Raw genomic sequence first — 20,666 nt, 5'->3', positions numbered from 1 at the left:
GTTCAAGCTTTTTGTTTTAGCTAAAGAAAGACATTTGACTTTTAAATGACTAGTTCGATGAGTTGTTAAAATCGACCTTTCTTGGCTCAGAGAGGGTCCTACTTTGCGTCTGCTGGTGCTGGCTGCTTGCCTAGATGTTGACCCTAAACCTCCAAGTAAATGTGCTCCCAGTTCTTCTCTACTTCATTTATGATTAATGGACAGCAAATACTCTAACTTTGTCCAAGGGCATTTAAGCAGAACACTTATATCAGTGCTTTGAAATTGCAGTATATGTAAATCACTGTAGCCTTCTTTATTTTCATTTGTTTAAGGGCAGTGGCATTGATTTTTACAATAGTTAGACACTATATTTTGCTTTCTAGTGCTCCACATCTGATTAAGTCATCAAGTTGCTGGAATATTTCTCACAAAGAAACTTTTCCTATTCAACAAGCTTTCCCATGATTTGAAGACAGTAGACTTTCTTTTTGCTTTTTTGAGGGGACTCTTTTATGGGCAAGAGTTTACCATAATTCCAGATTTTCATTTTGTAATTTTATCTGGAGTTACTTATAATTCTCTTCTTATACCCTGAATTATTGTTGATTGCTCATTTACTTAGCTTTCTGCAACAGCTCTCAAGCATAATGGTTGCTTGTTTCCTCTGGAACATGCTGTCTTTCTGTGACTCTTCATGCCCCGTACACAAACAGTAGATTTAAGCGTCAACTGGAGAAATGATGCAGCTCTCAGTGATTGCAGTGCATGCTTGCAGAGACCCTACAAGACAGGGCTTGCTGTTGTATAGCAAACTGAGGAGAAACTGACTCATACCTAAGCCACTACACTAGTCAGCCAACTGTGTGTCGTTGTTTGGGGATTCCAAGTCACAGTTACATAGCTCATAAACAAGTAATTTCTGGGCCCTGTCTGCATTCCAAACAAGGATGGAAAGAGCCTGTACAGTATACGATCTATGAGACTCTATGACCCAATGATTGTTTCAGTCATTTCAAAAATCAATGGCAATACTTATGAGATTCTAAAGGAACAATGAATGCATTATGAAAAGTGAATAATTATAATCATGTTACATCTATATAAATATGAATTATAGTAATTGTTATTTTTACTGAAAAGTGCAAAAATACGTTTTTATTAAGTTTTGTAAAATTGATTTAATGTGCAAGAAATTTTGTTTTATTTACCGGGTGTTATTTCAGGTTCTTTTAATGCATTATTGTTTGTTTGTTTTTATTGCAGTTGCACCTCCTATGAATCTCAGAGTGGTGGGAATCACAGAACACACCATTGACCTGGAATGGGATGGCTTTGTTGTAGTGACTGACTACCTCATTACTTATGTGCCAACCAGCCCAGGAGGAGTCCAGATGGAGTTAAGGGTGCCTGGAAACACTACCAGCACCACCATCAAGGAGCTGGAGCCTGGCATCGAATATAATATCAATGTGTATGCTGTGCTCATCGACATGCTCAGCGTTCCGGTTAATATCCAGGTCTCCATGTGTAAGCACACTTTTTCTGTTTAGATTTTTTTTTATTTTCTAGCCATATGGTAGGTAGGTGTACCATAGGAAACACTTCCTTGCACTTCTATATCATATAAACAGATAATAAATATCTGTAGATAATAGATAAGTTCATTCTATAGCTAAATGCGTCATTTCATTAATGATATTTAATATATATATATAGGGATGATATTTTGATAAAGCAGTTTAATTAATTATCAAGCCATAGTTTTATCACCAGCAAAAGGTTAACTTCTCTTTAATGTACTTGCACTGCAGAGGTGGGTAGGTTAGGGAGGGCTGTGTTCTTGGAATAACATTTAAAACAATAGAATTCAGCGTTTCTGTGCAGACATCGTTTATGGATGGTATACTTCAACTCAGCTTATTGTTCCCGGGAAACAACAATGGACACATTCAGTAATTTAAAATGGAAAAAGTAAAAAGGTACACAGTCTACAATTCCTGTTGTTTTGTACTGGCCTGTGGGTTTTATTTTACAGTATGTGACACCTTTTACCAGATATTTTTGCTTTTATCACAGGCTTTTATCAGCCTTTTGTCAGAGGCTTTGATTTTCGAATAAAAGAGCAGAACTCTTTGTAGAGTGTTATGAAAACAAACATGCTACTAACATATTTGATCGAGAAATGTGACACAGATGAACTTTGTCGGCACAATATACCTCAAAGGAAAATGCCCTAAGTCTGCCAACTGTGAAATGGGGAAACATCTGTCACCTGGTGTGTGAAACACCATCTTGGCAATCTGGCATGCAGACATGCTTGTGGGCATGTTTTTTTGATCCGAGACCTGTCAACGACATTCAAAGCGATATCCTGAAATGGAAAATTCCATTTAACTTCAAATGTTTAACTCTTCCATATGGGCAAGTTGGGCATTTTGTCAAAAATTGCATCGTGCTTTTGGCCTCTGTTACAGTCATCAGCGATGTGATTCCTTAGATTGTTACTAATTGAAAGATAACAAAGAAAATTCAAAATGAATTAGGTATTTTCTTTACTGTTATTAACTTTCCTTAACAGGTTATAAAATGTGATAATAAAACGAGTTTTGAGGTAATAATGCTAAGACCTTAAATGCTGTCATATGAGGGTTCCTCCCACATCATCCTGATGTATTGCCATGTTGCACTACTGCTGTGTCGATTGTAAATTAAGAGTTGAGCTAAAACTAACGATTACGCGGAAGTGCAGAAGGTAAATCTTTATTGTAGTAGATAGGCACTGATTAGAAAATCCAGAATCCAAAATCTAAGAAATGCTGATTAAATAAGGTCATCGTTTTATCGATACCATAGATGTAATTACTGGAAACTCAAAAGAAGCTCCTGTAAGAAAATGATACGATTTCAGTTGAAATGTTGCTTTACAGGCATGTTTAACAATGACAAACCGGATTGGAAACAGATGAATAGTTCTTTCATTCTCCTGGAATACGCAGCACAGTCAGTGACTTTTTAAAAAACTGATCCCCAAATACCACAAGCACTGAGGTAAAACAGCACATGGTTTACATATTCTTCTACAAACCACTGCCTACATCCATCCCCTGGGAATAAGATGGGCCTCACAGCTGATTGATTGAGCATATAGAAAATGGAGAACGATAATATATCTCTCGTTGCCTTATAGATCTCTCCACTCCAGAAGGTTTACTTTTCAAATCCATCACTGAGACATCAGTGGAAGTGCAGTGGGAACCATTTTCTTACTCTTTTGATGGCTGGGAAATTAGCTTCATTCCGAAGGTAAGAATTACTGAGGTAGTAAAACAAGAATTTATTTGTGACACAACTTTATTACAGGAGGGGAATTACTATATGAGTGAATATATATACATATACTTGCAGCAAGCAGTTTATTTCATTCTTGTGACCTTGGAGTCCACTTTTACATCATCCAACATTTCAATTAGCAATTTATAGTCTCTCTTAAGGGTGGGATTCATCTGGTGACTTGGGGACCTGTAGCATGATCTGACCTTTTTTCATTTGATTAGAGTTAAGAATCCACAAAATCCATGGAAATATGCAGCTAATGTTCCATAGCTCATGTAATGCAACCAATATTCCTGTAAGCATTTGTTTTTGTTATGTTTTAACATGAAATTGCTCATCTGCTGTTATAGAAAAATAGTTTTCTTTTTTCTTTTTTTTTAATTGGTATTCATTTGAACAGCGAATTTAGTGGAATTTCAAAGTGTGACCTTTGTGAATGTCCGTGCATAATTAATCTTGACTCTCAGGTGACGTTTGTAATGCAGCATTGATCACCATTAATATTTTTTCCATTTATATTGTTGTTCGTTTTGTTTTTGGAAGGGTGCTTGCAGATCGCCAGTGTTGTAAAAAGTTACATGTGAGTCTTGGTTCTACATACAGTTGTACGTTTCTGTTGATTACCATAGTTCTGCTAAAACAAACCAGTTTGATTTTTTCCTGCACGTTGTGACATTTTCTGTGGAGAGAGAATCTATGTCACTGTATTACAGGTCTACATTTTGATCAGTGTCAATTCACAACACTCTTATTTTCGTATGAAGTACAGAACTCACCGTCAGCTCCAGTCATATGCATTGCAAATGAATGGAGAAAACATAAAACTCCACAGCAGAAGCCTTACTTGCTTTGTGTTTGACAATTGCTTATTTCCTCTTTTGAAGCAGCAGAACAATTGATGGCATCAGGTGGCACAACTAGTCTTTCACAATGACATCATTATGATGTGCAGTGCAGGAGCAAATTACTATTATCTACAGCTATTTTTTAACAAAAGGCAATGTGAGGCGCTAGTGGATTTGTAAAGAAAACCTCTGGACATTTCATTGTGTCTCTGTCTCCAGGGGTGCACTGTTAATGCATATATATATATATCTTTTTAAATCCAAGTGAATTTCTACTTTATATATGCAAATAATCTTTTCAATGAACTCTAATTGTATTTGCATACTGGAAAAAACTGAATTAATGTATGAATTCCCATAATGCCCTAGCCTTTGATCTCTTTTATTATATAGAATATAATGAGAAGCCCAGACTGATCAATGTTTTGGCTTTTTTTTTAAACAAATATATTGGAACAGGCTACTCGTTATTCTTATTTTAAGGTTCTTTACTCTCCAAAGCTATACTGTAAATAGTAGCTTTTTTCAGCTCAGTTTTAGCCTGATAAATGAGATTGTCAGTTGTTCAATATCAGTAGAATATTTTTTTAGTCTAGAAATATTAGGGTCATTGGCATTCAATCCCTGAAAGCAATAGTACGCTCCACCACTAAAAAAAGATTTTAAAACCTTGTGTTAGAATGGCGGAAATACTACGAATACAATTTCAAAAAGCTAACAACTGACTTGAATACTAAAGAGGAATATTGTGGTAAGGAGAAGGTAAGTGCTACTGTAGGTGCCTTTGTTCTTTAAGATGAAAGTAGAGATGATGTACAGTATATACTTTATATATAATATTGTACTTCTAAATAAATCAGTTGTTCTTTATACAATAATAGCAGTGCGAACATAGAAAAATGTTTGCCTATTGTTTTGAAAGGAAAGCTGTTAGGAGTAAAATGGCCCAGTAGGTACAGTAATCCTTTGTCCCTGAAGAGAGAAGCTGAAACCCAGCTCCTGTCACTTGTGAAATTACATTTTTTTAGTCTTTTCCCAGTGGATATACAGTAAGTCCAAATCCTGGAACTGTCCCACAATTTCACTCTTGCAGGCAGTGCAAAAACAGGCTTAATAGTGGTTAAGCAGAGAGGAAAAACTAAAATGGTACTGGTACTCTAACAGAGTTTGTAATAAACATTAAAGAATAGCATAGTGCGTGTGTTGAAAATATATATAAAATCTTAAAATACCACATAGTTGTAATAAAATCAAAAAGCACAATTTCTGCACGGTATACTTCAACACTTCATATTGGAAATTACAGTGAAACATGCTTATTATTTCTCCACAGAAGAACCACTTTGTTTTGGATTGATTCTGGAATTCCAAAATAACTTCTAAACTTTAGAGAAGCTGAGCAATTTTGTTTCTGACTAAGTGTCATAAAGTGTCAATAACTGCCCTAGTCTTTTTTTCTAGCTATTTCACACCGAAGTGCACCAAGGATGTGATGAAACATTGATACAACAGCCCACTAGCTCCCTCTGTTAAGGCACTCATGCTACAAAATGAAACCTTCCAATTTCCACTATCTTTGCTTTCCTGACTGTCATGGATGCAGCACCCCTCTCTGGTCTCATTTACTTTACTTCTAGCTGCAGCTTCTCACCAGAAACACTGCTGAGTCGGGTGTCACTGTTCCCACTGGGTGTGTTTGTGCTGGAAACTCTGCTTACTCCACAAAACCTTTTTATAATTTACCATTTCAGCTTCCAGGAACCATAGATACACAACTGGTTGCAGTGAGACAGCAAATAGTTATTGTACTGTATGTCACACCACATTCTTTGGTGAGGGTATCACTTGCGAACAATATTACCTCAAGAACTCTGAAGTCATTCTTTTTTTAGATTTTTTGCCTTTAAGAAAGTATAAGAAATCTTGTCCTGTTAAATAATATGATGTGTTTGAATTATGTTCTAATCTTAATTTCTACTGTCCATACAAGTGCTATGTTCAGAACAAATGTCTTACGTGTCTTAGATTTTCCTTCGAGGTATGTCATATTCTCAATGCAGTTGATCAAATTATGGTGTCAGGTCCATCCAGTACACTAGCCACAGGCAACAACTCTAGCTGGAGTGTCATAATAACTTCAAAGCACTAAATACAGTGGGAGATATAGCATTTTTAAAAGCAGTATTGAACATTTGTTAGTTACAAACTGAAAAAGGAAGAATTGAATACACGTCAAGGTGAAGGTATATAAATTAGAACTGACTGCATTGGCACAGAGATGGATGCTAGTTTCTTTTTTGGGAATGTGGTAGTTTTGGCAATGTAATGTAAACCTGCACTTTTTCTATGTGTATACACTATATACAGTATTGTAGGTGTTATTATTTGTAAAATTACGGATGATTAAATATTTGCACAATTAGTTCTACAAGTATGATCATTTTGTTTAAAAAAAATAAGAAAATGTATGTTCTACTTTTGACATAAAATGTTCTTTTTAAAATCGCAACATTTTAATATCAATATCAACAAATGTATACAATATCAACAGCTTGCCAGGTTAGACCAGAATGTCTACCATTTTTTGAGCTGAGTTACAAGAGAATGGCTATATAAGCTCTTTTAAAGGTCACAGTAGGGGTTTAACTGCAGTAAAAACCCACATTTTCCTTGAATTTCCTTTCCCAAGTCTCCACAGTCCATTAATACTACCTGTGTAATGTGTGATGCGGGAGAAGTTTTTACATTCTCTGTTATAAGGAATATGTTTGTTCTTGTTTCTTATTTAAAAACATTTTAAATAATCTCACAGCCTCTTTATAAACAATAAAAGCTAAGATATGTTACGTACACTGCATTAACTGAGTAGAATGTAGACATCACAAGATTTACTTTCAGGATTGGTTTCCAAATAGCAACAATTCCACATTTTAAACATTGAATATAGAGATGTGCCTTGCTGACCCTAAAGCTAAAGGTTGAGGTTTTAGAGAACTAAAACAATACTTAAAAGAATCATAAGAAAACCATAAAGGAGGTCTAGTAAGACTTTAACTGCTGCTTTAATAGGTGATTAATGATAATGATTAATTGATAGGTCTCAATAAAAAAATGATTGATGAAGTTTAAGAGGTATGTTACAAATATGAAGTAAGCACAATGTTGAGAAAGAGCACATTTAGTTAAAGACATATTAGATGTGTTTTTAAAACAAGCTAAAGCTCAATGTAAATGAAAGAATGAACGGCAAGGGGAAAATGGAGTGTTTTTCACACCTGTATGTTATGATCACACCAATTTATTTCAGTATCGAATGCAGTTAAAAGCATTGGTGTAAATGTTGCTAACATATTAACAAGAATAAAAAAGGTTTTCCTTTTTCAGGATAATGAAGGTGGAATGACTGCACAACTGCCAAGCACCATAACCTCATTCAACCAGACTGGCCTGAAGCCAGGGGAAGAGTACACTGTCAATTTGGTTGCACTAAAAGACCAAGCTCGAAGCCCGCCTGTGTCAGCAACTGTCTCAACTTGTGAGTGATGGCCTCTAGCACTTGTGTGTCTCAAGTAGACCTTTCAGGCAGTTTTGAATCAGTGCATAAACCACTTTTGTTATTTTTGTGGTTAACAGTGAAATAGCTCAGATGAGAACTGGGCTGGGACAGAATCAATAAGTTATTGATCTGTCTATCATTCAAAACCGTTATAATGATAAGAATATAGGAATGATAATTACCCCCCAAAAAACCTTCAAGAGTTTTAAAGAAGACTTTAGTACAGTTAGATTTAATGGGAAATGTCAAAGTGATGAATGGGTCAGTCTTAGAGCAATTATATACTTAATGTATAGTTCAACCAAGTATTCTTCAGACTGTCGGTAAAAGAAAGAAGGATTCAACTTAATTGAATGATTCCATAACACTTTAAACTAAGTGTTCACAGTACAAGTCACATTTACAATCACTGTGATAAGAATCACCAGCGGTTGCAATTAAAGCAATTTTCATGATTTATAAACACTAGTCAATATGAAATGAGCACGCAGCAGTTCAGTGCACAATGTTTCCATTCAAAGTAACACAGTGTATTGAAATGGTAATAGAGTGAAAGATTAATTTGTGATATCCAATATACAGTACTGTACTGTATATGTTCATCAACATACAATATAGATAACACCTGATATTTCAGATTTCACATTCATACCCTATCAATACAGTAAGTATGAAAAATACTTGCAAGAAAGTTACCAATTATTGTAAAGCAAAACAAAATCATCTATATTGTAGTAACCTTTTCCTTATTTATTCCGTATTAGAAAATAAGGTTGAATAGCAACGTTTTCTTTAGCCACAAGAAACTGCATGCAATACACAGATATGTCTATTGATACCTATGTTTTTACATGATCAGTATATATATATTTCTTTATGTTATTCTTAATGTAATTTTTAACCTTTTTATTTTAACTTTGCCTTACATTTGCTCTTTAAACCAGATTTTTTTCCAACTCTTTCATGCTACAATTCTCGTGTAGTGGAAAAGATTGTGCCATTTAACATGTCACAAAATCACAGATAAGCATAATATTTAAAAATATACTAAAATAGGAGGTGCTGAAAGCTCCCACATTACTATTGATCACCCACATTAAAATACTAAAATTTTCATTTATTATTAATCTCAATTAGATGACATCAATAATAAGCAGGCCTCTAAATCAGAAAGCGCTAACACTTCCTTGTTATTAGACTTCTGCTGCCTTAACTAACTTACCCTGCTGATTCTGTATTTTATGGTGAACTGCCGCACTGAATTCTGTATTAGCTTTAGAGAAAGGTTATTTTTCTATCGACAGCTCTCTGACATTTGACTATTGAACATAACAGCTTACAACTGGGCCCCCAAAGACTACAGCTTTAACAGCTTCAGGCAAAGTACTTATCATAGAGGATCTTTGTTTTATGGTATTAAGCAGAATAATGAGAAGTCACAAGTAGGCAGTGTATGAGGAGAAAGATCATTTTAGAAAAATCAAATATATGCATCCTGCATCTTTATAGGTTTTTTATATAAGCTAACAGTGAATTGTTTACTTCACTCAGAGATGTGAATGTTTCTTTTTTGGTTTCCATAGAAAGATGACAGGCAACAGCTAAGCGTTCTCCATCTTTATCCACCTTTGCTAACACACACATTCATTGTATGAACAGTAGGTAGGAACATCACAAACATATAAGACAGCCCATTTATGTTTGTGGATGCTTTAATGCAATCCAGTTGTATGTTTGTTACACCATCAGATTTTAAAATATAAAAGGTCTGCATAAAAGTATAACAATGAACGTTTAAGAGCACATAAAACAGGGTTTTAAAATCAATGCCTTTGCCTTTCGCAGACTTGCTACGTGCTGCAACTCCATGAATAAGCAAATGAGGAACTAACAAAAGAACCCATTAAGTTTTAGGAGCAGAGAGAAATCACAACGTTTCGACTGTGCTCACACCCAAAGAAGGCTTCAGAGCCGAAACGTTGTGTTTCTTCTCTTTTCAGCATGGAATAAACCTATTACTTGTTCCTTTGCAAACTGACGTAGCCAGTTTTATACTGCTTGTTCTAAAAGTGTTTTGCAGACCTATTACAGTACGTTAGCCGTGATTTTCCTTTTAGAACATTTTGTTTTCGTTACATGTGGTGATCACTCTTTTTTAATTCCTTCTAATTTGTAATCGTCAACATTTGTTACTTTAACTTGAAAACTACAGTCACATTTAAAAAGTTCCTGAGGATCTTAAGCACGTCAGTAAAGCCTGAAACTTTCTTACCTCAATCTCATTTGAAGCAGCCAGATATTTAAAATGAAGAATTTCTAGAATTTCATCATCAGTCACTGATTGTGGCAAAGAGTGTTTTTCTAATGCTCTCACACATAAGACAGTTGCATCATCCAGTCCAAGCTGTAGTCTCAACATTTTAACCCGGTGCAACCAGGTTGCTGTGACCTCTTCCAGGAATAAACAGCTTTCTGACAATGGTTGGGTGGCTGGATAGATGGTGACTAGATGTTTGTTCTGTACTGCTAGAATTGTCTGTGAGGAGCTGCATGCAATGAAAATTGCTGCTCACAGTAGCTTCGATTTTAATGATGCTGTTGTTCACAGTGATCGACGGGCCAAGCCAGCTGATGGTTCGAGATGTCTCAGACACAGTAGCCTTTGTTGAGTGGACTCCTCCTAAGGCTAAAGTGGATCAGATTGTTCTGAGGTACAGGCTGATCGATGGAGAGGGCGTTAGGACCACCTTCAGACTGCAGCCCACTTTGAGCCAGTACTCTCTACAGGTCCTGAGGCCAGGCTCCCACTACGAGGTGTCAGTGAGTGGTGTCCGGAAGGGGAACGAGAGCAATGCTGTTTCAATTGAATTTGTAACTGGTAAGGCATGACTTCACCTAATACTGTGCGTATGTATTACTGTGCTTACTCAACCAATTCCTAACCTCAATTTTGAGCAAATAGTTTGACTTTCTGTCTTGCTTTAATTTTTTGGGGTCTGGAAGTGGTTCCTTTTTTGTGAATCCCAATATATTCATTGGGAGTAAATGTCCGTTTTTAGATTCTGTTTGCTAATGATACAATAAAATTAATAGTTAAACTTACTGTAGGAGAGCTTTGTATAATCCTATGCTTGTTTGGTCAGGCTACCATCAAACCAGATAACAAAATATGACATCATTTCTGGTTGATCAACCACTCCTAAGACGGTCTTATAGATTCAGAACAGTATTTTAATTTTTATTTCTTTTCGCAGAAATTGATGCCCCCAAGAACCTCCGTGTTGTCTCAAAAACCTCCAGTGTCCTGGAACTGGAGTGGGACAATAGTGAGGCTGAAGTGGAGAATTACAAGGTGGTTTACAGCACATTAGCAGGAGACCAGTACCATGAAGTCATTGTCACCAAGAATGATGGGTTGACGACCAGAACCACATTAACAGGTATAAATGACAAAAACAACAAGGTCAGGCCAGTGAAGCTGCCGATGATGAGGTTTTGTTATCAAATCCTTGTTTTCTTTCCAATTCATTTTGTAACAGTGACACCTCTTTATTAAATTTGAGCACCGTGCAGTAGATGTGGATAGGAGCACAACTAAAAGTAATTCCAATCACTTGATTCAAGCTACTTTCTAGCTGACCAAATATAGCTTCAGTATTGTTAATTTATGTTTTTAAGTAATTTCTTCTACATTTCTTCTACAAGAATCACACAACAAATATTTTGAAGATCGATTACAGATCGTACATTAAGTACTTTTCACTCAGATCTTAGTTTAATGTGATTTCCTTTATATTTCGGGCTGCATGTAGGGTCTTTTTTAAGAAACCGTGCATTAGTAGCACTGGGTGGTAACACTGTTAGCAACTCTTTTTTTTTCAGTAGGACATTTTGAAAAAAAAAGAATGAAAGCCACAATCCTTACAAGAAAAAAAAATGCTCTAGAAGCGCCTGACCTGGAATATATCCAGGTTTTGAAGTGCCTTGTCGACAGATCTGTGGAAATCGATGCCCGCTTTTGCTGTTTCTGTTAACTGATAAGCAGGATGTGGTCAAATTGATTTTTGTTTAACTTATTTGTTAAAAAGGGTTTGCTCAACTCTTAGCAAAATGCATTAAAATTGCTCATTTGCAGTCTTTCATTATTTAGATGTATTTAAAACATCCTTAATGAAAGTCTTCTTGGCAGTCAGGCTTTTTTAGCTTTTCTTTTTTTTTACATCTTGGGCCGTGTGCTCATACGTATCTCTCTCTAGTTGATTTTACTTTACCGTCTGTAAAGTGCCACAGTTCAGTTATCTTATCGATTATTTCCATTTAATATTCACAACTTACAGAATCACCTTGAAACGCCAAATCCTTCCTCTTTGCATACAGTATGTGCAACCTTAGAATGACTTCATGTTACTTAAAAAGCCAGACTTTTAAAACACTGTCTTATAATGGCTATGGGTAATACTGTTATCACAATTACTTATTTTCTTTTCTTTCCAGACTTAGTGCCTGGAACAGAATATGGCATCGGGATATCAGCCACTGTAGGGGGCAATCTCAGTGCCCCCGCGACAATGAATGCCAGGACAGGTCCGAAATTTATTTCAGCATCCCAAAAAAAAAAGTACTAAGCAGCTCTGTTACGTATCTGCATCTGTTGCATCTGTTACGTATACGCCAACTTATGTTGAAACCATTCTGTATAAAGCCATTGTTTTTCTCTACCTTCTATGTGTAAAGGAATAATAGTTTTAGATTCATTACTCCCCTTTTTGGGGGAAGCTTTCTTGTCAATGCAAGAAATAAACAGGCTGGCAAAGCTACATGTAGAATTATATGTAATCTGTAGAAATATAGTCCTCATTCACTGGTCTTCATTTTTCAAGATCAGAAATAGCACATGCTTTTTAAATACAACTATATTGTCTGTATTATATAGAGAAAATTAGTTGTTCTTGAAAAGCATGTGCACGGGGGCGTGTCCAGTGTGGAGGCGGAGCCCTGGTAGAAGGGCGGAGCCTCGCCTTGGTAGTCCCGGCTGTCCTCACTTCTAGATGATGAGCCACAGCTGGGCAGATCCTATAAAGGCACACTGGACAACCCCGGAAGAGTTGAGCAGGGACCCCCTCTCCCCCGGAAGTGGGGAGTTTTACACCGACGGTCCCAGAGGGGATTGCACCCGCGAAAGGTGTTCTTTCTCTTTTCTTTTTCGTTTTTCTCTTGACCTGCTGTGTAGTACCACCAGGGAAGGCTGTTTCTTTTCTATTTTTGCTTTTGGCCTTACACGCCCTGCTCCACCTGACTGGACCCCGTTAAATAGGGTAAGCCCAGCCTGGAGGTCACGAGGCACAGCGGTTCACTTTTCTTTTGCTTTTTGTTGATTTTTTTGGGGTATTAGTTTTGGTCCCTGCTTCCCTCCCCTCTCCCGGGGCGTTGACTTTTTGCCGGTGCTCGCCACGTGCCTCCCCCTCTGCACTGTCACATATACTAATTATATATATACTGTATATATTTCCTTACAATACACAAATCATTCAACATTATGTTTAACAGCATTGGTAATAATATACTCCTTATTGTAATCTGTATTTTCTAACTACATTTTTTACTCATTCTTCAAGGTCTTGACAGCCCTTTGGATTTGACAGTGACGGACTCCACAGACAATACTATCTCCCTGGTCTGGGGGAAGGTACACGGACCCATTGACAACTACAGAGTTACTTACACCTCATCCGCAGGTGTTACCTCTGAGGTGATAGTGTCTAAAGACAAGTCAGCAGTGACCCTGACTGACCTTGAGCCTGGCACAGAATACACCCTAACCGTGTCTGCACAGCGAGGCAGGCAGCAGAGTGCTGCAGCCACCATCGACGCTTTCACAGGTACAAGAAACTCATTTTCAGCATCTCTGCTTGTCTTCTGTAATACATTATAAGGACCTTCCAATAATACATTTTGACAGTTTAGCATTGAGTCAAAGCCAACTCTGTATGTCATACTGTATATGTAAATAACAAAAGTTTAAAATATCCACTAGTACAGAGTATCTTAATCGGTGAAAAACCATTTTCCCAGCTCTGTTGTCTCAACTGGTGAGCATCAAAGAATCGGATTCCCTAATGCAATCATGGTACTGTGTGGCCTCGGTTCCCCATCATTGCCCCATCGCCATTTTTGCATACGTCCTGCAAACATCAGCATTTTTCCTCGCTTGCTGCCAAGTCAGGTGCTTCTCTTTCTTCCCTGCTACAACTGAGTCGTGCTCTACCTCCATGTCAAGACTTGTCGTTCTGATGGACACTCTTGCATCTTCACCTGCTGCTGAGCGTTTTGCATCCTGTACACCACCAATCTCATGAAACCCCATCCCGTAGCCAGCGCCATCAATGCTTCAGGTGCCACAGAGGTTCCATTGCAATGGGCTTCAGCGCACTTGCTCATCCTTCATATCCTTGCTCATGAATCACTGCGCTGCACCTGCATTACAGACGGAACGCTAAGTCTTTGCAAGTGCTAATCCTTCTAATGTCAGAATCAACTGCTCACATTGTATGAAGAGCATTCTCCTTGACCAAACGCTTTGGGTTCCAGGATTCAGACCGGTTACGCAGCTGTACTTCTCCGACATCACTTCCTCCACAGTGACGGTGGCGTGGAGTGCCCCTGCCCCACCTGCTGACATGTTCGTCTTAAACTACAACCCCCAGGACCATGGCAAGACCACAGAGATCACACTGGAAGGCTCAAAGACACAAGCAACTCTCACTGGCTTGCAACCATCCACAGAGTATATTGTCACCCTGGTGTCTGTTCAAGGGACTAAAACCTTTGAGCCAGTAGAAGGCTCAGTTATCACAGGTACACCTCAAAACGCAATAGGATATACAGTACAGTACAGCATGATTTGAAATATCTGATGTCTGTGCATTGTGGAGTATCTAGATCTCATGAAGTACTGCGTGGACAGAAAGTGGCAAAAATCTTTCTTAGTCCCAGACTAATTACTTGATCAAGTCCTAATCAGTGTAACAGATATTTCTGATGTTTATTTATCATATTTTACAATGAAGACTTCAACATAGCTGCATTACACTTTTTTTAATGAATGCCTTTCTGTGTAAGTCCAAAGACATACTGGTAGGTTATTAGGCTACTGTGAAAATCGGCCCTAGTGTGAGTGAGTGCATGTCTGTCTGTGTGTGCCCTGTGATGGACCGGCATTCCCTCCTGGGTGTTCCCTGCCCTGCCCTGCCCCCATTGCTTGCCCAACACTCCGACTCCCACCTCAGCCCTGAATTGGATGAAGCAGTTAGAAAGTGGATTGATGGCTTTTCTGTGTAATTCGCTCTTAACTGTCACTCCTGGAATGTGGAAGTAACTAAAATTTCTAACCAAGCTAAGGGGAAGCTGTAATTTGCAGCTGCCAGTGTGAGATATAAGACTTATTATCATAACCAAGAGCTTACTCGAATTATGGCAATACAAAGGTCATAATTCTGTACATAAAGACCTGCCTGATACTATTTCTCCAAGGCCTGTCAATACACAGACCTATAATAACTCATTTCAGAGGAATGGTTGTCACCCAATAGAATAGAAAACATTTCATGTGAAACATATTCTGCAGGATAAAACAATTTACAGTATGCTTTATTTTCCTACATTTGATCTGTTTTACAGGTAAAAAAAACTTTACACTGTTTTTTTTCCGTTGTGTAGAGGTTTTCATCCAGGGCTCTACATAGAATTTAAATAGGCTAAGAAATTAATGCAAGGTATACATTTTTGTACAAAATAATACCTAATTTCTTAATCTTATTTGTGCATCATATTCAAAGATGGTAGTACATGATTATTTTGTAAATATATCATGTAGTGCTTTTATAGCTTGCTATTGTCTGGCTCCATATTGTATGGTTTCCACATATGTTTTTGAAGAAAACTTAATATTCAAACACATTTTTGAGCATTTACTGTGATTGACAGTCACAATGAATAAAAATATTGGAAATACGCATTCATGAATAATTACAATTGAATTGTATCAGGATGCTATCTTCAGCCAGAATCTAAATGAACTTGAAAAACATTACTTTACATTGGTAGCCTATTTCAAAAATTACAGCTGTCATAATGACATTACACAATAGACACAATAGCAGTTGTTTTTTGTTTTTTTCAAAGCTATTCTTCAAACTACTCTGAACCATCATAGAAAATTCAATCTACAGTGCTGTCATTAAGACATTATTCCTCGTTCTTTCAATTTATTTTAAAATCTATTGTTTTTTCTTCCTAGATTAACTGAATCAGAGCAATTACATTTACATAAGGCTTTACAGATAACCTTCGCTGTCACACTAGTCTATTGAAGCCAGAAGAACAAAGCCATACAGAGACAGGTTCAGGTTCTGGTGGTCAAAAAAACTCACATTGCAGATCATCTGCTTTTTGTCTGCTTGTTTATTTTAATCCTTCTTAAAAAAAGCACAGACTTTGAATGTGCCTGCATTAATGCCTTTGTAACTTTTCGTGCTGCTTCTGAGGCATATACAGTATAAATAAAAATGTATCAAAATAGACTTTAATCCGACAAAATTATACACTTTCTCATCCAGAACTGGCAAGTAAACAAAAAAGGCAAAGTCTCTATTTGTGAACAGCATCTTTGCAGCTGCAAGTAAGCTGCCATCTCCGGTACAAAAGACATTTAATTTCAGTGTAACTCAATACATTTGATTGCTGTAATTGACATGGGTTATTTGTTGTAAAGCATGCTTTTATGTCATGCAATTTGGAGGAACTTCCCTTTGAAATATCAAACAGATAGAGCAAAGAAAACACTGTGTATAGTTTATATTTACTGCTTGGCATATACTGTACTGTAGGTACAAAGGGGAAAAGTGTCATCATTTGGAAGCAAACTTTCCATCTAATAAATTAAAGATGATGCCATGATTTACTGTATAAAGTAGATTGGAAATAGTTCAAAACTGACTACACACCTATTATTTTCTGTGACTCTGGGATTCAATAGTAACAACAGTAGCAAATAGTAACACTTTGGAATGTGGGTTAAATTCTATTTATGAGAGTGGCTTTCTGAAAAGGTTAATCTGTCTTCTTCTAGGAATGGATCCTCCAAAAGACATAGCTGTTTCATTCATCACTGAGAACTCGGTTACTTTATCCTGGATCCCACCTATCGCACCATTTGACTCTTACAAGATGTCATACCAGTCATCACGAGGTGCCTTCACTTTTGTTTTTCAATTTGAACTAACGGATCTAACAGCCTCCTTTTCAGCTCATTTTAATCAGATGTAAAACTCAAACGTTGCACAAAAGACATTGAAGCAAAAACCTCTTTCAAGTTTTCTATTTTAAAAATAGCAGGAAGACATCTGTAAGAGAAGAAAGAACAAAAATGACTTTTTTCTGCTTTCTTGTACAATAGCTGCTGATAAACTTCAGTTCAGTACGAGAATAACAACTTTTGAAAAGCTTTTGAAAACCTGATATGTTCTGGATCTAGAAACAGAAAATTAATCCTGCACATCTATTATGTTAAAAATCCAGCAAGGCTTAATTTATTTAATAACTTCAATTCATGTACATAACTTTCATAATGACAGTTGTTCTTATTGATCTCTGCTTCAGATACAAATAAAAGGGATTCATCACTTTAATTTCTTCATAAATATGTTTGACCAGCTTGTGCAGGTGGGGCCAGAATACATAATATACACTGTCAAAGGTGCTACAGGCTTGAGGCATTAATTGTCTTCTTTTGCAGTCTAACAGTTGTTTGTGTTGTTGGGTACCACAGGGAGAGTGGACAGCCTGGTGATTGACAATGATGTGACTAACTACACACTGAGCAACCTGCATCCAGCGACTGAGTACGAGATAAATCTGAACGCAGTGCGTGGGAACCAGGAGAGCGAGCTTGTCAGAACCAACGTGCACACAGGTCTGTAGCTTGAACTTACTGCAAGAATCGGCTGCCCAACATTTCTGAAAATACATCTCACCAAGAACTGTGTGAGAGGTAGAGACTCCAGAGGATTTACAGCATGAAGGTCTGTCCTTCCATAATTTCTGGGATTCCTGCCTTCTGATTTAAATAATATCCATATTTACCATACATTAGAAGTTATAGCATGTTTTAACTAAGGAAAGAATTAGTGTAGTATAGGAGGTGACGTTCTCCAGATAAGACAATAAGCTGAGGTCCTGAATACTTCCAGTTGCTAAAGATCCCAAGCCAGGTTTCCAAAGAGTATGGACATTATTCTCCCCATATGCTTGTTAAATTCCACAATCTGGCTCACCCTTAACTATTCCTGCCTGTGTAACTAAGTAGGATGCTGTTTTTCTGACTTCGGTAACTCATCACCAATTCACTGTTAATTGCAGTCTCAAACTTAGTGTGTTATTATTATTATTCAGTGTTGTGTTGTTATCATCATCTAGGGTAAATCCAGTCTAGTGCTCCATATGGTATGGAATGGGCTTACAAATAAGTTTAAGCATTTTATGAAAGGAATAAAACATGTTTCATGTAGATGCAGGCTCTAAGTTCTATTGGATTTGTAACATTCACAGATTTTGTTTTCCTTCTTGTCTTTGACCTCTTCTGAGCTGCATTTCAGCTTTTGTGTTGTATTGAGCATCAAATTAATGAGAACAAAATCGAAAGAGGAAATGTACTGAAAGAGCTTATTTGGTAAATATTGACGAGAAATAAAGGAGATTTCAAGTCTTTGTTGTTCGTGTAGTAGGCAGATGGCTGACTGCCATATCAGTAGCACATAAGAATATTAAACACCTGAGTAATTAAGCCTCCCTTGGTGAATAGTTTCCCCAATGATTTATTTTGAAGGTTCTGAAGAATCTGAGCTGAGCAGGATGAGTCTTCTATCAATTGTTCTTTACACTTTGCAATACCAGTATTAATATAACAGCTTTCATTGCTAATGTACTTCCTGTGACATATAAACAGCGTGCTGGCTACTGCTGACTTTCAACCCCATGTGTGGGACATTTGGACATGTGAAACTGGTTTATAGTTTTTTAAACTTTTTAACAAAATACAAACCTGGTCTAAAAATTCAGCATGCTTAATAGTTCCCTATTAATGACTTTAAGCCACAATGATAACCTGATGTATCGGGGAAAGCACAATAAAGATGAGTTAAATATGCATAGTTTGTTTTAACCCTATTCATTTTCTTATTTGGAATGCTTAAGCATTCTAAATTAGAGGATGAATAAGGTAAAAATTGAAAATGGGATGCATTTCCAGCTGCTTTGTCCCTCTCAATAACCATTCTTAGTGTAAACCTGAAGAACTCTCTGTCCTATGAACCCTGCAAAGATATTTTTAATTGCCATGAAACAGTCCCAACACACAAAATTTAGCATCATGTAAAATGTAAATGAAAGTGTAACCCTACAGCTATAAGTTTGTATACCAAGTAATTCTAGGATCTCTGATGTAGCTGACCAACAGAATAAGCAACAGCCTAAAAAATTGAAGTATATTAAGTAAAACACACGTGATCATTTAAAGCAGGCTTATTGGCATTCTGAATTTAATTCTATTATATTAATGTTGTCATTTACACTATCATTTTAATAGAATACCATGTAGGGAAATGGCTCAGGTTTAATTGATGGTTATAAATACTAAGCTCCTCATCCAATAGAATATTACACAGAGGGCCTTAATTAATATACTCTCAGCAATCAGTGGGTGAAAGATAAAATGTGTTACAAGGTCACTACACTTAATTGGCTTAGCAGAAGTGAAGATCCAGAATATAGATTGCAAAGAATACTGATTAAATTGGGAGGAAAGGAGTTTTCAGACAGTATGCCTGAAGCGTTAGATATAGTGGATTAAAAATGTACACAGTAAGCTTTCTGTGCTCTGTTACAATAAAAATACATGTATAACATAGTTCCCAGTCAATTGCTTTCCTTTCAAAGTACAGTATCTGCATGTTTTTGAAGTTCTGTAAAATAAATGTTCTGGAGTCGTGACTGGGAATCCCTAAATTCAAAGAGAACTAGATGTACAAGATATCAGAAGCTGACAAGGTTGCTTGTCTAATTTGTGGGTCCAAATATTCCACATGAGACCAATCTGTCATAGATAGACTGTTTTACATTGAGCTTGAGTTATTGATTAGATAGGGTGATCATGTCTTATTGATCTAGATCGACCTTCTATTTCTACCATAGAAAATTCCCACCTTCCATTGTGGGGTGTTTTTGAAGTGCTGAAAACTTTGCAGTGGCTCCCATCTCCTGTGGTTTAATATGTATATTAGCAATTTCTGCTTTAGCATCAATGAGCCCCCTGATATGAAAGCTTAAGGCTTGTGTCCCAACCTCTTGAGATATGTTGATCTCATCTTTGCCAAAACAAACCATTTAGATGAAAATGGATCAACCTGAAGTTTCCAAAGGTATCAAACAGGTTTTACCAATTTCAAGCCCACTATTCAATGCACAGGTTTCAGCAAAGTGTTCTAATTCTGTGCCAGAGAAGACTCCACCCTAGTTACCAATTAGTAGAAATGGTTCTCATAAAATGGCCCAAATGTAGTAAAAAATCTAGTAATTTTATAGTTTAATATAGGTTTTAGACTTTTAAAGAGACAGACACGGATTTAGCTCTATTATGCAAAGAGCTTTGCAATAACGTACCGAAAAACTTAGGAGAAGTGAGATAAAAATAGAAAAGAAAGATTCCTTACTTTTATATAGCTTTCTTCCCTTTTACTTACATACAGGGAGAGAGCCACTTCATCTGCCACTGATTTTCAGCACTCTACTTTGTAAGAAGCTGCCAGCACTCTACAACAGCAGACAGAGTGGAAAAATCCGCAATTTCTTCACATATTGAATTAAGCAGGAAGTTTAGATAGATTGGATTGTACGCA

General features: G+C 36.8%; 1 protein-coding gene across 6 annotated transcripts in view; it reads left to right on the top strand.

Moving 5' to 3' along the window:
• tnr (tenascin R (restrictin, janusin)) overlaps positions 1–20,666 on the top strand; it is a 193,603-nt gene that overhangs the window by 151,698 nt on the left and 21,239 nt on the right. For 5 of the 6 annotated variants that reach the window (XM_015355368.2, XM_006634720.3, XM_015355363.2 and 2 more), the window contains 10 exons: positions 1,246–1,509; positions 3,170–3,285; positions 7,545–7,695; positions 10,325–10,594; positions 10,971–11,156; positions 12,211–12,300; positions 13,332–13,595; positions 14,305–14,571; positions 16,844–16,963; positions 17,543–17,686. In XM_015355368.2, coding sequence (XP_015210854.2) covers positions 1,246–1,509; positions 3,170–3,285; positions 7,545–7,695; positions 10,325–10,594; positions 10,971–11,156; positions 12,211–12,300; positions 13,332–13,595; positions 14,305–14,571; positions 16,844–16,963; positions 17,543–17,686 — 1,872 coding nt within the window. The remainder of the gene's footprint in view (positions 1–1,245; positions 1,510–3,169; positions 3,286–7,544; positions 7,696–10,324; positions 10,595–10,970; positions 11,157–12,210; positions 12,301–13,331; positions 13,596–14,304; positions 14,572–16,843; positions 16,964–17,542; positions 17,687–20,666) is intronic. The other variant, XM_015355369.2, reaches the window with a different exon arrangement.

This window comes from Lepisosteus oculatus, chromosome 9 (genome assembly GCF_040954835.1).
Source record: "Lepisosteus oculatus isolate fLepOcu1 chromosome 9, fLepOcu1.hap2, whole genome shotgun sequence".
In the NCBI taxonomy this organism is placed as follows: domain Eukaryota; kingdom Metazoa; phylum Chordata; class Actinopteri; order Semionotiformes; family Lepisosteidae; genus Lepisosteus; species Lepisosteus oculatus.
Note: the sequence above shows the minus strand (reverse complement) of the source record. Positions and strands in the feature narration are given on the sequence as shown.